The following is a 17,047-nucleotide window of genomic DNA, read 5'->3' as shown; positions in this document are numbered from 1 at the left end:
ATGATTCGACAAGGGCTGCTCGCGAAGCAAGAGCGCCAACGCCTATCGCGAGACGGCCTGCACATAGAGAGGTTGTAGTGAAATACAACATTGTTTCCGATTATAGGAATCGACACATATTCGCTCACACCAACCCCAACCAATAGGGAAGAGCTCTCGATAATAAGTTTGAACATGAATACCCACGAGCCAATGGCCACAAAGCAGGATTGTGATGTCCGTCGTGCTGCGACAAGCAACACCGCATGAGAGCCAATTCTGGCACGAAGGGAGGTAGCAGCGGGTCTTGCTAATAACACAGCGAGCAATGGGTTGCCTTTATTCAAAATACTAGTAAAGAACCTCGTGGCCACGGCCAAACTTTCAAAACAAGGTCGCGCCGTGAAGCACCAAGAAGCTTGTATGCACAACTTTGCCAAAAGGTGGTGGCACGCTTCAAGGAGAAGACTCCGAGGGAAGGTTGTACCAACTCGGTCGCCACAATGGTCCACCAACCGCTCGCCATTGGCTAAAGATAGAGCCTATCAAGGAGCCGGCTATCTCTAGTGCTTAGGCTAACAACCAAGGGAGCCAACCAAAGAATATGATGAGGACATCCCATCTGTTGATACAACCGATGTACCGATAGACAAACAAATACAAGGACAATCACTCGAGCTCGTGCCAAACAACTTAACTATCAGGTACTTTCGTTTTTTAGAACTATTCCTCACATACATGAGAATATGATGCTGCCTAAATTAGATGTGTTTGTTACTCTTAAGAATGATGGACCTAGCATGGATGAGGAGGACAAACATTGGAGCATGATCACACATGGAGGAGATGGCAGCAAACGTGTGAGGATTGAAGAGAACGTCCCAAGTGAAGATTTCAGAACTTTGAAGCCATCATAATGATGATTGAAGACTTGGACGAAATATACAAGATTATACTTCATAATTTCGTCCATAGCATAATATGGTGCCGCGTCACCTTTAATTTTGGGCCAAGCCCATGTCATTTTCGCAGAAATAAGTCAGCCACTTTTTAGAGACCATATTGAAGGGGGAAAGGCCTTCTAGGGTTTGGGTCGGCCACCATACGTATGACTGGCCGAAACCCCACCTTTTCCTCCTTTAAATACCCCCATAGTCATCACGTTTAGACTTGGATTTTGATTAGACTAAAAGTTAGCCATTGTTGCAACTCTCGTATACTTCTTTTGAGGCCAACGCCGAGAACAAGACAAACTATTCGAAATCCCACCGTATTCAATAAAGCTTTCATCTTCCATCCGCAATATTCTGATTGCAATATTAGTTCTTACTTATTCTCGATTTTAGGTAGGAATTAAGACCCTAACTGGTCAGGCTGATCGTGCTTTCGCAAGATCAGTAACTCCCGGAGATTGTCCTAGCGATTGCATTGACGCATGAGCTTTGCACGTGTAGTCGGATCGTCAAGCACGAACTCCACCAACAAATCGACGGTATCATATTATCATCGAAAGATCGGACACCTTTGCCCTATCAGAATGCGACTTTGGCGCAACCTGACATACGTCTGCATGTTTCAGGGCAGAATGAGGCCCAAAATGCTTCACCAGAACCAGCACAGGTTATGCGCCGGCAGTCAATGAGTGACGGTACACGATATTTTGGACCGGTAACGATTAGCGAGTAGTATCACACCAACTTCAAAGGGCCGCGGGCAATCAAGAACTACACCGCCAACATTTATCCCAAGACATGGATCGACAACTATGGCGCAACCTGACATACGTCTGCATGTTTCAGGGCAGAATGAGGCCCAAAATGCTTCACCAGAACCCGCACAGGTTATGCGCCGGCAGTCAATGAATGACGGTACACGATATTTTGGACCGGCAGTGATTAGCGAGTAGTATCACACCAACTTCAAAGGGCCGCGGGCAATCAAGAACTACACCGCTAACATTTATCCCAAGACATGGATCGACAACTACGACATCACCATGGAGATCCACTCGGCTTGCTCATGACCACCACTCGGCTCACTCGCGGCATGCTTGGCGCACGTAGATGGAATAAGGAAGACATAGGACTGCCTACTCCACTCCGACCCCAAGGCATGGCCATTCGACCTCCATAAGGAGTTACAATTATTATTTTGAATGCATGAATGTTCAACATTCGAATCTCTGAGATGTTGAATTTTCAACGTGCTAAGGGTCCACGTGCCCATCTCGATTATTGAGTGCCGTGTTGTATTAAGGCCAAGACCGGCTGAACATCACAAGAGGCGCACGACCAGCTTTGGAACACTACACGATTTTCTCAAGACATCTTCCGTTCAACCAGCCGCTTGACTACTTGCCGTGACTTCTGCTTGATAATTAATCAATGATGATCAAAACTTCAAACATGAGTCAATCCACTAGTCCAGAATAGCAGCATGGATTCACTATGTGTCACGGGGATATCCTGCATGTCCCAGAACATAACAATTGCTATATAGCTTCTGCCTTAAGTTCTAGCCTCGCACAATCCAACAGAGATTATGGCACTTTAGTTTAAAAGTTGTAAAAGCAAAATGGAACAAAATGCTGTCTAAATATTACTTGCTACCCAATCCAGTGATTTCTATAGTTTGTGCCCTCGGTCGCTTCATGTCCTGCCATTCCTTGCTTGATTAGTTGGTATGTTGTTTGGCCTCTCTTTTAGTCCTAGCCTTCGTTGTGGTCCATCCATTTGTTTTCAAAAGTCTCCCTCTTGGACGCTTGATAGTCTTGAAGTAGCTTGATTGTCCCGTTTGAGTCTTCATTGTTTTGTTCTTGATGTTTGGGTGATCATTTGGTGAGACAGAGCCTGTAGTGGTGTCGCTGTCGGTGTTCCTGTCCTCGGCTATACCAGCATAAAAACATATAAGTTAATACGAATGTAAATATCATATTTAATCAACTAAGCCTGTCATGGACTTGCACACTTTATAATTGTCAAAAGAATCTTGTTGATCTTTATTTCATTCTCCTTTTCCAAAAAAACAAAACACAAGTTGCATGCACTAGTATATATTAGGTAGATGGATAGAAGGGTAATATTACATCGATGTTAAAGTGGTTTTGGAAGATTTACGGATTCAGCCACAATGGTATTTTCAAGAGAAACATGCCATGTTTTGGTACTGCTCAAAACTAAACACATGGATGATTGTATGTACATTAAATATCATATCGAAAAGAGCCGAATGGACAGAAAGATCAACATTTGGTTGGGAAGTAAACTGTACGTACAATTTGTACACTTCACATGAAGATAATATCTTTACATCAAATAATTGTTGGATGTTTAGAAAAAATGGCATACAAAGGCATTTTGTAATTTTAAAAGGCTCATATTTAATTACATAAAAGTCGGGTGAGAAATGATGCATACTAGACTAGTGCACTAATGGATATCTTGAGACAAATAATCAAACACAGTCACACATAAAGCAGATGGTTATATATATATATATAAAGTGCAGTAGTGTGCTTGATGTATTTGTTGTTAACGGACACAGGGTAATTTCTATATATCCTCGTAATAGAAGAAAAGTATTAACTAGGACTACTCAGGATGGAAGAACCTAAAGAAGAGAATATGAGAAACATATGTATGGAAAAGCACTACCATATATCACCGATAATGAGGAACTTACTGCTATATGATGTTTGGCCATTGCAGTTTATTTTCTCCCTCTGTGCTGACCCTCTAGGTTTTGGTGAACTTGCACGTGTTTTAGCATCCTTCCAATTGTTTGTGAGCCTCTTGTGCAAACTCTCATGCTGTGAAATAATCAGTTAAATATATGCAATATATGTAGTATTAAATATCTGTAAATAAAATTATTTTTTTAACAAAAATTGATACCTTATTAACGCTAAATTAATCTGCTTGTTTGGAAAGCTATCAATTCAAAACTTTTCATGCGCTTTTGGACTTATTATAAAAGAATATGCGTATCTAAGAATTGTGTTGTTAAACCACCACATTATAAATCAGTCATACTATGTAGGTTCTTAGAATCCTACAGAACTCATATATACAATTCGAAGTGGGACTAGGTGTGTTGTGAATCCAAGAATAGCATAAAATAGAATTGCATTAAAAAATGTGAAAAAATTTACCTTTCACCTGCGGTACCTTATTGTTTGCAAATGAATTGATGAATATTGAAACATATATTCATTTTTTATAAGATGTGATAGTTTCTATCAAACGTGCATGTTCCATGTAACATTCTTTTAATTTCTCTCATTGCAAGTCATAAAGGCAAACAAGAAAAAGACTACATATCATATTCTGCTAAGTTAAATAAGTCTAAAGAAAACATAACTCTAGAAAGAGGTAATGTCGTAAGAATAATTACTAGTATATACATAAAATGGAGGCTCAATTACCAGATCAGCAGATTTTTCAAAAGAGTACAAGTCATGTACACTTGTCCTTTGAATAAATTGACGTTTTGTGACTTTCCCGGTTGCAAGAAAGCTACATGCAGCCTTCAGAGTACGAAATACATATTGGCTAACAGGATCCGTATAGTACTGCACAATAGTAATGATTAGAAGATGCAAACAAAATTTTGTTATAAACAAAGGTATTTTTTTTTCATTTTTTATGTATACCGGGTCTTTCCTTATTCCCTCCCTTGTTTTTCTGTATACCATCTCTTTGACCCATCCTTGTGGCAACGCAGATGGGTTGAACTCCACCAAGGCAAGAATCTACAATATAACAGTAAAAAAATTAGTTGGAGAACGTCAAATCATTTAAGACATAAATTGTTAGTTATGTAGCGGAAATAGTGATGGTAAGAAATACACATTATCTTGAGAGTTTATGTCGCATTGTCCATCTGTATCACATTCAGTGATCTTCATTTCCTTAACATAGAGGAGTACATCTTCTTTAGAGAATACACGTACTCCCGTTGCAGGGTAAACATAAAACTGCGAAAATTTTATGTACAATGTTATAATGTGATAAACAAATGTATGATTTGAGTAAATTTTGTTGTTGACTTCTGATGTTAAGTCTTTTCCAGGCCATGTACATATGTAGTATTTCTCATATGATCCATGCTTGAACATGTAATGTTTAATTCACATCCAATCATCTACACTTAATGCTATGCCACATGTGGAAAACTCCATGAACCGCTGATAATCCTTGGTCGCCCCAGTAGGCAATCATAAAAAATCCACATGCGCTGAGTTAGGAAACTACTAGAGTTGTTTCGGTTTGCATGCAAACTGTTCTCCTGGAATTTCAGTTTCTATACTAATAATACCATGCACCCCATCAAAGATGAGTTTTAGTAATTTTTCATATGAAATGATAAAAGTCCATTAAATGGATTGGATATTCATGCAAACAAATAGGTAATTATGAAGATATACATTCCAAAAAATACTTCTCATGAAAACTCTAATGGTACTATACATTTGGCACCTTACCAAATAATGTTTTTGGACCCTAATCCTGCTTGGCAATCCAGGGCGCAACTTACTGGCATTTTATAGCGGCAACCATCTTAAACGTACTGGTCCATCGGCTGGGATTACAAACTTGGCGCCCACGCTAAGCCCCCATACCCCTCGTGCATGCATTGTAGGTGGTCTTAATAGTTAAATCTATAAAGTTATTATGTGCTTTCTAGAAAATCATTCATTAGGGAACAGAGATACTAGTACATGATATGATATGGTAAAGGAAGAAAATATTACCTTGAACATCTTGTCCATGTTCTCTCCCCCAGCTCTAATCTCAACCAACCACCCCTCTGGAAGCCATTTGTGAGCCTTCTGCATATTATGAGGACAGAGCGAGCCACACAAGCGTCATGGATATATGTAAAACAAAAAAAACTTAGAATGACCTCACCACCAGACTAAGAAAAACATACGGTGAGTGAAGCAGACTCCTTAGATTTTATCCAGTGCTCGTCCATCTCAGAGAAGAGGTAGTTTAGGACCTCCGCCTTCATCCTGAATCTGGACCCTGACACAGGAGAAACGAAATACTAGAAAGAAAAAGTAAATCACATGTCTAAAAAACAGAACAGAATTACAGAACAACAGAAGAAGAAAAAAACGTGTGTAGAGAATGTTCAGGTGTTAAAAGTAATCTGTCTGAGATGAATACAGGGTTGGCATACCTGGTAGGGAGCACCATCCTCAGCATGTTTGACCTCCATAATCCAGCCATCGGGGAGCCAATCTGGTGGGTACTCCACACCTTCTTCCACGTTCTTCTCGACATTCATTCTCTCAAGGGTCTGTGATCCACGAGTCACTCTAAACTCTCTCCCTTCTCTCTGTCAGCCTAAACCCTCTCTAGTCTAGATATAAATAGAGGAGCATGGGAAAAGGAACGTTGGAGATTGGTAGCTATATATGTACATCTATTTCATATTTTCATTTATTGTTGTGGTCAAAATTGGAAGGGTGTGAGTGAGGCGATCTATCTACTAGCTATGTACAGGCAATTTCATTTATTGTGGTGGTCAAAAATGGAAGGGCGTGAGTGAAGCGATCTATCGACCTGCGTGGCTGCGTTCCTTTCCAAAAAAAAACTGATATCCTAAAAACTTGTTTAGCATTTTACTTAAAAAATATTATTAATGGGCTGAATTTTTAACGAAGGATGTTGAACAAAATAAATAAGTATTCTATTTGAAGTTGTAAAATTAATTGTCAAAATTGGAAGGGTGTGAGTGAGGCGATCTATTGACCTGTGTTCCTTTCCAAAAAAAAAAAAGAGGCTGAATATCGACCCGCGTTCCTTTCCAAAAAGAAAGGTCTCATTAACTCGGCAGAAGGAACCAAATTCTGGATAACTCGTTTTTTCCCTTTCAACAAGCATTTGCTCTCTATCCAGACTGCTCTTTCTCCAAACTAGATGCCGACTTTTTTAAAGAAAATCAAACTACTTGTTAACTTAATTAAAAAATCGATTAACTGATACTCCCTCCGTTCCTCGATATAAAGTGTATAGTTTTTTAAGAAAAGCTCTAAAATATAAGGTGTATTGTGTTGAACCACGCATGTGAACATTTTTTTACGGATTTGATTGCATTTTTTTAGCTCATGAAAACTCCTCTATTTTCCCGCGTCAATAATTTAGGGGTAATGTTGTCCTCAATATGTGTTTCTTAATTTCCGTGCCAGAAACTATACACCCTATATCTAGAACGGAGGGAATAATAATTATCAAGAGCGGCCGAATTTTCCATGTGACCACCACAGATTTGTGGACATTTTTTTCCAATCAATGATGAATAATAAAGAGACTACATTATACTCCCTCCGGTCTCTTTTAATTGACTCGGATTTAGTATAAATTGGTACTAAATTTGAGTCAATTAAAAAAGAACGGAGGGAGTATATGCCAAACTAGCCAGCCAGCTACACATTTAATTAAAGATAACTGGTGGAACTTTAGATCAGATGAGAAACTATTACACAAATTACAGATTCTGGAATATTACGAGCCTTGATGAAAAACTCCTACTACGCTAACACAGCAGCAGCGCACCAACACAAGAAGACGGAACAAAGCAGCAGCCGGAGGCATATGTTAACACCACACTAGTTCAGATGCCTATCACTCATCAATTGGAGTTTACGGCCATGGATTTTAGCAGGTTCTAGCCATTAGAGGAAGGAAGAGGAAGGAAGTGGAATACAGGAGGAAGGAGAAGACAGAAAGTGGAGGAGGCCGAAGCCGTTCCGTTCCGTTCCAAGCCGAATCTTCCTATCGTTGATGTGCTGGTATATATCGCCCCCTTCCTTGTCTGGCTTTCGAGCAGGCCCTGGCCCAATAGTGGTGGCCCATCTGCCAGCAAGACACGCTGCTAACATTCCCCCCTCCTTAATTTTCGGCTTGACCTCAAGCCGGCGCCTTGCACAACCTCCAGGATCCCATTGCACTTGACGTTCCTGGCTGTTGTAGTTGCGGTAGTAGCCATTGTCGATGAGGACTTTAAAGAGATAGAAGATGGCATGGTAGCAGCATCCACAGCTGACGAAGAATGTGAGGTTGACATGCATCCCTCCAGTTTCTACTTGTTTGCAATCCCTTTCAGAGAATCCGAGAACTTCCCAGATACCACCAGGATCCCATGGCAGTTGTGCCTTCTGATCATGTATTAACAAGTTGTTGTGCTTCATGTCAGCAAGAAGAGAACACGATTCTCTGAATTTTGCACAAAACATGTAGACAGCAGTAACACTAGCAACCCAATGACAAACAATAACGAAGTTGGCTTGCAAGCTTTCCTCACACATGATAGAGGGCACAAACTCCTTGAAATTAGTAACAGAATCTTCATTGCGCTCCCAATTAATCCGTTGGAGAAGCTCCAAAGGACACTGAATATAATGTCTCATTAAGCAGAAGCGAAGGCAATTTTGCAAGAGTTTGTGATGTAGCAACCCCAGTCCAATATGAGGTGAAGAAGAGAAGAGATTGTTCCGCTTCAGCATAATGTGGTGCACACTTGGGACTGGATACTTCCAATAGTTTATCAACCTATATTGCCATTGAGTAATCTTAACCAATGTGAGATGTGTCCATAATTCCAGAACTCCAAGAAGTAGAAGACCCAGATTACTATGCTGATCCATGATAATGTCACAAGTGCTATTAGTGTTACGTGGCTTGGCTGCTTGCAGGCAATGAAAAATATTTCCAATCGATGGGAACTTCAAAGTATCTCGATTTGACTGTAATGCCGTGCAACAGTATGGTGATTGAATTAAGAGTACAAAAATCAGTTTCTCCCAATGGCCCAACAGCTTATGCTTGCTAATGGTATGCCCACTTTCCACTAGGAACCATGCAATTTTCCAAATAAAACATTCTTTGGCATGTCCAAACTGAAGCAACTTGAATCTTGAGTATTGCTTTTCGCATAAATTTCCAAGATATGGCAAAATGATAGTTCCTTCTCTCATTATTTTCAGAGGCACCACTGTGTTTTGAATTTCCCTCCAAATATCAAACAAGTAGGACCCAACTATTTTCCATGGTCGAGAAATGGAACCATAAGGAGCTGAACTTGCTGCGAAAGACACCGACGCTTCAGTATACAGAAGGTGAAAACTTCTCTGAGTACAACAATAAGATCCCAGGAGAAAATCCTCAAAGGTGACATGATCAACACAATGTGAAGAATATGCAGGAGCACAGGCTACATGGTCTTCCATGGATTGCTGACAGGAAGAGCCAACATAGGTGAACTGGTAAGGGAGCAGTTGCACACAGATACCCTTAAGGAAACACTTGCTTGTTGCATTCTCCCCTGGTTTCTTGTAATGGTCGGAACGATCAGATGATTCCTCAGTCAGCTCCTTAGCACATGCATTCAAATTAATATCTCTGCTAACAACAAGATTCCTGGATGTACTTGTGTGCTCCCCTGGGTCCCATTGGAATAAGCATATGGATATACAATTAGATGTGGGATAGCCAAGGCCTGAACACATACCAATGACTTTTGCTTCACGCTGATTCATAGATTTTCCACATGAGACCATGGCCCGAGTGACTTGTGGTAACAGAGGCACCACGTTCTGCTCGTTGGTCTCAAACGGCGGCAACTCCAGCAGCCTGAGTTTCTGAGCGACCTCTTGCTTGTTGTTGATGATGTGATCATCTGCCACATTCCTTGCAGCAATGAACGCAACTGGCCGTTCCACGCTCGAACAAGTAAGCTGCGCAGATATGGCCACTGGCGGCACCATCAGTAGGTCAGACTCGAGCGGCACTGATGACGCCAGCTTGGTAGTTGCTGGACTCAACACTCTAGAACCTAGCATGACAACATCGTTGGAAACAGCCCTAGTCGGCACACAGTCTGCCGTAGCAACATGGACAGTTGTTGGCATGGCCACCAGGTGTGCCACAGGGTCGGCGCAGCTGCCACGTGACGTACAAGCTGTGGTCACTGCTGCCTCACTGGTGGGCGCCGCGGGGTCGAGGTCGCCACCGTGCACCACACACACACAGTGAGGATGGAGGCGGCTATGGGTGAAGTCAAGGTTGTCGTAGAGTCGGCGGCTGCTGGCTCGGGGTCGACGTAGCTGTGCTCGGGGACGACAAGGATGGTGGCCTTGGACAAAGCATATGTTGCAGCGGGGGCGAGGAACATCGGCACAGTGACGTCGCCGCCTGGGCATTGCGTCGAACAGGTGATGGGCGGCGCGAGGTCGGAATCGCCATCACACACCACACCTGCAGAGATGGAGGAGGCGTGCGAAGTAGACGTGGAGGTCGCGGTCACAGGCTCAGGGTCGAAGGAGCTGCGCTCGTGGACGATCGCGACGCTGGTCGTGGATGGACTTGGTGCTGGTGCTGCGGTCGATGGCAGCGGGAAAGCAGCATGGCGCCTTGCCATCTTCTCCGCCCACACAGGGTCGCGCCTCACCCTTTCCTCTTCCCGCTCGATGCGACGCCTTCCCGCCTCACCGAACATGCTGGTGCGGCGGCTTGCCGTCTCGTCGGAGGCATACCTCGATCTCTGCAGGGCTGCCTCGACGGCCGCCTCGATTGAGGAGGCGAGCTCGGATTTCCAATCCATGGAACTGAGAGGAGAAGGTTGGTGGAGATGGGAATTTGAATTGCCTGGAATTTTGGGGATTTTTCGTGGAGGATTGGACTGGCTCTGAATACCAAATGTTAACACCACACTAGTTCAGATGCGTATCACTCATCAATTGGAGTTTACAGCCATGGATTTTAGCAGGTTCTAGCCATTAGAGGAAGGAAGAGGAAGGAAGTGGAATACAGGAGGAAGGAGAAGACAGAAAGTGGAGGAGGCCGAAGCCGTTCCGTTCCGTTCCGTTCCAAGCCGAATCTTCCTATCGTTGATGTGCTGGTATATATCGCCCCCTTCCTTGTCTGGCTTTCGAGCAGGCCCTGGCCCAATAGTGGTGGCCCATCTGCCAGCAAGACACGCTGCTAACAGCAGCATAGCCCCATCACCGAGTGACGCGGCAGAGTCCGCACGAGGCCAAGCCCATGCCCGCACATACACAAGCTAGTAATTGAGTTCTTGGAGCAAATTTGTACATATCTACAACACAGGAAGCTCTGCTGATATATGTAACACATGCCATGCATAGCATTTGGCACTTGGCATATAAGAAGACAAATGATTTACAGTAAGTACATAATTGCTGCATCGCTGAATGATCGCTCGGAGTGCATAGAAGCAGACTAACTCGAGGCGAGCATGCAAACATAAAAGCTAGATTCCACAGCTACAACGATAGGTAACCAAAGCCATCATGTGATGTGAGCCAGCTGAACCTAAACATGCCAGCCAATCATCAAATTTCTTGACGTACACAGTACTCGGGCCAGCATCTCCACTGGAGATCATCACACAATTCTAAACCCAAGCAGTGCCAATACAAATTCCCAAATCAACACAAACAAGCTCTGCTGACACGCACGATCCATAACAGCACCACAGACCGTGTTGTGACAAACAGTCAGCTTATGCCACTCTATACATTTCAATACGTGGCCACCTTTCTGTAACACGAAATGGGTATACATCACTCCAATACAGCAAGCTGAACCCATGAGAGTCGAAGAAGAAGTTCAGGTCAAATGTACAGTCAAGCTAAGGTCATCGGCTCGATGCCCGAAACCGAAAACTTACCTAAACCCATGAGAGTCGAAGAAGAAAGTCACTGCTGCCATCGCACAGCAGCAAGGGCCAAGGAGGAAGAAATCAAAGCCTAGGGCCAGCAGGGGCTACACGGTCCAGCTACCCTGGCTGTTGTTTAGTAATCCATTTTATCCTTGAACAAGCAGAATAAAACATGGTCAGCGAAAACACTCCAAATAGACGCCGCTGACCCAAATTTGAACCAATCAAAACATCATGGTTGCTGTCATGGCCTCCTAGTTTGGCAATAAAAGAAAAGAGAGTTTGGACTGTAAACATGACAGCAATCATGTTTTTTTTCTTCCTAGAAACAATAACAGATGCAGATTCTATACACACTGATATTGCTAACTCGAAGAAACAAGGCACTAGTTAAGATCATATAGTATTGTAAACACATTTCAGAGTTAAGATGGTAACTGCACCAAATAAAAAAGTTCATACAGCTAAAGCATGTCTTGAAGCCTCAAAGTGAATCAAAGTTCATACCGATATAGAAAAAGTTAAGCACACGGAGCAAACCATATTAAACGAATGTAGGTAAATTAAACATTCAAATGGATGAAAAGGACTTCACAGCTAGCAAATGCTATTTTTAGTGCAACTACCCTGGGATGGTATTATTTAGAACAGGGAAGGAGTAGTCGGGACATGTATTTCATTCCAGTAAAACTGTGCAAACTCCACTATCCAAACTATGCATTGAATCCTCAAGAGATTTTTTTTTCAGGATTACACAGCAAACTTCAACCCAGCTGATCTATACACATGGACTAAGATTGGCAAATGAGAACTTATGCTCAAAAATTATGGGTAAATTTGCAAACTTGCAACTGAAGATACATCATTTATCACAGAATTGCTCGTAGCTGTAAAACAGGAAGGGCAACCTTTCAGCCTGTGAACACACAGTATATGCATGCAGTGTTTTGTTGGACTAAACAACTGAAACAATTTCTGTGGTAAACATTGCCATTTCTAAGTGAACACCCACCTTTTTTGCTTCAATTGAATCCATATTCGAGAAACGAGCTAAAAACAAAACGAGAGCTTTTTGATAGCCCGTTCACTCGACTCATCATGTAGGAGCAATAGCTGATCAATATAAACTTGAAAGGAAACAATATATCATGTGTTACCTGAGCAGCACAACAAGCAATAGAAGACACCAAATTTCACGTTGCATTCTACCTGCGCGGTAAAAGCAATCAGAATCGGAGTCTTGATGCCATTTGCTTGTATTTTTGTAGCACCAACAGGTGTGCATGAAGGTAGCTTGCTCCAAGGTCAGCAACCAACCCCATGCTGCACACAAGAAGAAGAATGCTTCATATCAAAGATCTGTTGAGTAGAAGAAGAGCACAACTTTCCCTCAAAAATAATGTCAATTACTGCTGCCCAGGCAAGCAAAAACAGGAAGCATGCACATGACCACATGATACAGTACGGAATGAGATCATCTATTTCCCCTGGCCGAATGGGACTGGGCTATCCTACCCAAAACACCATGATGGCATCTTGGTTCACATGCAAGCTTTCCCTAAACCCTAATGTCTACACATTCAATTCAACTCGAAAATGAAACGACTATTAGACCTCGTCGGCAGTACCTCGTCGGGGAGGCGGCCGTCAGCAGCATGCGGAGTCATGTCCACCGGCAAGAGCTCAGGGACGAGATCGTCGGCATCAGACCTCAACACACCAGAGAACAATACACGTGAGCAGAGCAGCAACGGCATGAGGATTGGAAGGAAGAAAAGAGGAACTGCATTCTCTGGAACATAGCAGCAACAACAATACATTTGCAATACAAAAACGCCGACTCGGCAGAACTGCGACGGCCGCAGTCGCCTTCGTCCCCAGCTACGACGCACGCGAGCAGGTGGCTGATGGAGGCCGCAGTCGACGGATTCAGGGGAGAAGCGGGGAGGGCGACCTCGCCGGCACGGCACGCATTGTCGCCGTCAGCAGCCACGTGCTGCGCGGGGCAAAGCTCCACTTGTGCGCCCGGCCGTCGCCATGGCCTCCCACGGATGGTGCATCGAAGGGAGGCGGCGGGACGGAGCTCCAGCCGCTCCGGACGGCCGCGGCGGTTAGGGCCAGCCCCTAGGGTTTCGCGGACGCGGAGGGGATGGGGTGGACGGCGTTTACAGGATTCGGTGGGCGGGGGGGCTGGTCAGCGGCGAGGTGGGGGTTGCCGGCGGGGAGCAGCGGCGGCGTCGATGCTCGGGCAGAAAGGGGAATGAGCAAGAGAGGACACGACGCGTGGACGGCTCAGATCGTGACCACGCTGTAGCTATTATCTCGGCACAAAATTTTGGCTCCCAAACTCAATTTTTTCGTCTCCAATCAAATTCGCAATTTGCACACCACTTTGGCAGATCCTCCATAGTTCACCTTATATATCCATCTTCATAGCTACTCGATGGACAGTTACCATCATCCACGCTTAGTTTGATCACATACCGTGTCATGGTCTGACCATCAGTTTGCTGGTTTCATAGGATACGTTCTTCTGGTCTGACTCCGTGTTTATCTACAATCTTGCCCAGTCTTTTGAATCGCGAACCCAAATCAAATCAACCTGAATTGTAGATCACCACCGGTCATACCCGACCGATGCTGAGTTCATGTATCCTTCAAACCACTGCGTAGCCCCTCCATCAGCCGAGTGGAATCTTCCATCAAACTTCAGCTCCACCTTCAACATGGCTCCATGGAATATGACCAGTCCACCCTCATGATAGTCAACTTCAATCTCTCCAGTGTGCGACGTCTTGAGTTGACCACGCACCGCATGACGAAGCGCGCAATCCAGGGCCGGTCCTGAGATTTTGGAGGCCCGGGCGAAACTAAAATTTTGGGCCCCTCTTACTACTTTTTTTCGCATGTATGAGATGATGAAAAATAAATACTTTTAAGTATACACAACTTTAATATTCATATAAAACAATGTTTACATGATACCTTAAAATTTCTCCGCCAATTCCTAGAAGCAAAGTCTGTGACGATGAAATCAATATCAAACTCGTCCATTAACTTCTTGTCGATGTATAGAATTGCCAAACCAGTTAACCCTGCTCCTACAAATAAGAACAACAACTGCTAATCAAAATTCAAAACATAAATTATAGGCGAGCATATAAGTAGAATTTCAAGATGCAGCGGGCGTTCTTACCTTCTATCTTAATCTAATACGCAGATTGGATGATTGCCTGATTGTCGATGGCAACTGCGACGGCCACTGGCCGGCGGACTAGCAGGCAGCACCGTAGTCCGCAGGAGGGCAGCAGTCAGCAGATCGTCTCGCGGTCGGTCGGTCGCGATCGGCGAGAGCGAGGGCATGAAGCAGGCGGCCTGGGCGATAGCCACGAATCGCGAGAGGGCACGCATGGAATTGTGAAACAATGATTTGGGAACGCTCAACACCCAATAGGGTTGGCGTAGGGTTTATATTTATAGTGTACAACACGTACAATGTTACAGGTATAATACACAGAAGCTCTACGTATATATACAGTCTAACACCCTCCCTCAATCTCAACTCTGTCATCTAACATCTAACAAGTTGAGATTGCGCCTACAGCCTTGAAACAACGGCAAGGACAGTGGCTTTGTGAAGATGTCAGCAAGTTGATCTTTGGAGGAGATAAACCTGATCTGAAGAAGCTTCCGTGCAACACGTTCCCTCACAAAATGATAGTCAAGTTCGATGTGCTTGGTTCGAGCATGGAACACAGGATTGGATGACAGATATGTCGCACCAATGTTATCACACCAAAGAACAGGAGGCCGAGCTTGCGGAATGCGCAACTCTCGCAACAAAGACTGCACCCAGATAAGTTCAGCAGTGGCATTGGCCACAGCTTTGTACTCAGCTTTAGTACTGCTCCGAGACACTGTAGCTTGCTTGCGAGCACTCCAGGCGATCAAATTAGGACCAAAGAATACTGCATATCCCCCCGTAGATCGCCTATCATCAGGACTACCAGCCCAGTCTGCATCAGAGAACGCAGACAGCAAGGCTGAAGGAGCAGAACGAAGACGAAGTCCATAGGACGGCGTATGACGAATATAACGCAGAATGCGTTTCACAGCAGCCCAATGAGGATCTCTGGGTGAGTGCAAATACTGGCAAACGCGGTTAACCGCATAAGATATATCAGGCCTGGTAATGGTGAGATACTGGAGACCACCAACAACACTGCGATATTCCGTCGCATCCTCAGAAGACAAAAGCACACCATCGGCAGCTGTAAGGACATCAGTGGTAGACATAGGGGTAACGGCAGGCTTACTATCAAGCATGCCAGCACGACGAAGCAAGTCCTGAGAATACTTCTTCTGAGTGAGAGACAGTCCAGTATCATCATGAGTCACCTCAAGACCAAGGAAATAGTGTAGTTTCCCAAGATCTTTCACAGCAAAAGTAGCTCCAAGTGAGGCAACAAGGCGATCAGTAGCAGCAGCAGAGGAGCTAACCAAGATAATATCATCAACATATACCAATAGATACATGGTGACCTCTGGACGCTGAAGCAGAAACAGTGATGTGTCTGCTGTGGAGGGAACAAAACCATGAGCACGAAGAGCAGCTCCAAGGCGGGCATGCCAGGCACGAGGAGCTTGCTTGAGACCATACAAGGCCTTCACCAAGCGGCACAAATGAGCAGGACGAGAAGGATCAGCAAACCCCGGTGGCTGACGCATATAAACCTCCTCATCAAGAACGCCATGAAGGAAGGCATTCTGAACATCCAGCTGTCGAAGAGACCACCCACGAGTGACAGCCACAGAAAGCAGAATACGAATGGTGGTTGGCTTGACAACAGGACTGAATGTATCCTCATAATCAACGCGATAGCGTTGTCTGAACCCCTTGGCGACCAAGCGCGCCTTATATCTCTCAATAGTGTCGTCTGCATGTTTCTTCACCTTAAACACCCATTTGCAATCAATGACGTTGATACCTGGCCGTGGCGGAACTAAGGACCATGTGTTATTCTTGAGAAGAGCCTGATACTCAAGATCCATAGCCTGACGCCAGTGAGGAATCTGCATGGCTGCAGAGTAATGACGAGGCTCAGCAGTGGGGTCAGCAACAGCTTGAGCCAAACACGCAGCGAGCCAGGCAACAGTCCCATCAGTGCGCTCCTTTGGTCGAGAGATACCACTCCGACTACGTGTATGTGGTCGAGAGGGCACAGGTGCAGTCACAGTCGATGGAGGAGCCGTTGTCGCAGGTGCCGAAGAAGCGGGCGACACAGACGCAGGTGACGCTGGCACAGACGGTGGGGGCGACGGCGAGACAGGCGGCCCAGCTGGAGAGACGGGCGGCGAGGCAGGAGGCGTCGCCTGAGGC

At 44.5% G+C, this 17,047-nt stretch overlaps 2 protein-coding genes across 5 annotated transcripts; both read right to left on the bottom strand.

Annotated features, from left to right (window-relative positions):
- Positions 1-2,357: 2,357 nt before the first annotated feature.
- On the bottom strand, positions 2,358-6,551 carry LOC127331214 (uncharacterized). Its single transcript, XM_051357287.2, has 8 exons — positions 6,163-6,551; positions 5,911-6,027; positions 5,732-5,809; positions 4,829-4,954; positions 4,631-4,729; positions 4,403-4,549; positions 3,661-3,787; positions 2,358-2,864 (listed from the first exon to the last, which is right to left on the bottom strand). The coding sequence occupies exons 1-8, from the start codon at positions 6,268-6,270 to the stop codon at positions 2,653-2,655; spliced, it is 1,014 nt and encodes a 337-aa protein (XP_051213247.1). The 5' UTR covers positions 6,271-6,551; the 3' UTR covers positions 2,358-2,652.
- An 899-nt stretch (positions 6,552-7,450) lies between these two features.
- Positions 7,451-15,184, bottom strand: LOC127331217 (uncharacterized). 4 transcript variants are annotated; one of them, XM_071825869.1, is made up of 6 exons: positions 14,864-15,184; positions 14,653-14,768; positions 13,296-13,377; positions 12,825-12,990; positions 11,677-11,818; positions 7,451-11,587 (listed from the first exon to the last, which is right to left on the bottom strand). In XM_071825869.1, exon 6 carries the CDS (start codon positions 10,184-10,186, stop codon positions 7,661-7,663), a length of 2,526 nt encoding a protein of 841 aa, XP_071681970.1. In that variant the 5' UTR covers positions 10,187-11,587; positions 11,677-11,818; positions 12,825-12,990; positions 13,296-13,377; positions 14,653-14,768; positions 14,864-15,184; the 3' UTR covers positions 7,451-7,660. The 4 variants fall into 4 exon arrangements, with proteins under 4 accessions (XP_071681970.1, XP_071681972.1, XP_071681969.1 ...); XM_071825871.1 differs by having other exon boundaries at positions 7,451-11,546; XM_071825872.1 differs by having other exon boundaries at positions 9,753-11,818; positions 14,864-15,183.
- Positions 15,185-17,047: the final 1,863 nt, after the last annotated feature.

Source organism: Lolium perenne, chromosome 2 (genome assembly GCF_019359855.2).
Source record: "Lolium perenne isolate Kyuss_39 chromosome 2, Kyuss_2.0, whole genome shotgun sequence".
NCBI lineage: Eukaryota > Viridiplantae > Streptophyta > Magnoliopsida > Poales > Poaceae > Lolium > Lolium perenne.
This window is presented reverse-complemented; position numbering and strand designations above follow the sequence as displayed.

Bases quoted from the DNA above. Each gene is read 5' to 3' on its own strand.
- LOC127331214 (XM_051357287.2), bottom strand. From the start codon at position 6,270: ATGAATGTCGAGAAGAACGTGGAAGAAGGTGTGGAGTACCCACCAGAT. The intron at 4,955-5,731 runs GTAATATTTTCT...AAATTTTCGCAG, and splicing joins ACATGGACAAGATGTTCAAG to TTTTATGTTTACCCTGCAAC. The intron at 2,865-3,660 runs GTAAGTTCCTCA...ATGCTGGTATAG, and splicing joins TGGCCAAACATCATATAGCA to CCGAGGACAGGAACACCGAC.
- LOC127331217 (XM_071825869.1), bottom strand. From the start codon at position 10,186: ATGCCCAGGCGGCGACGTCACTGTGCCGATGTTCCTCGCCCCCGCTGC.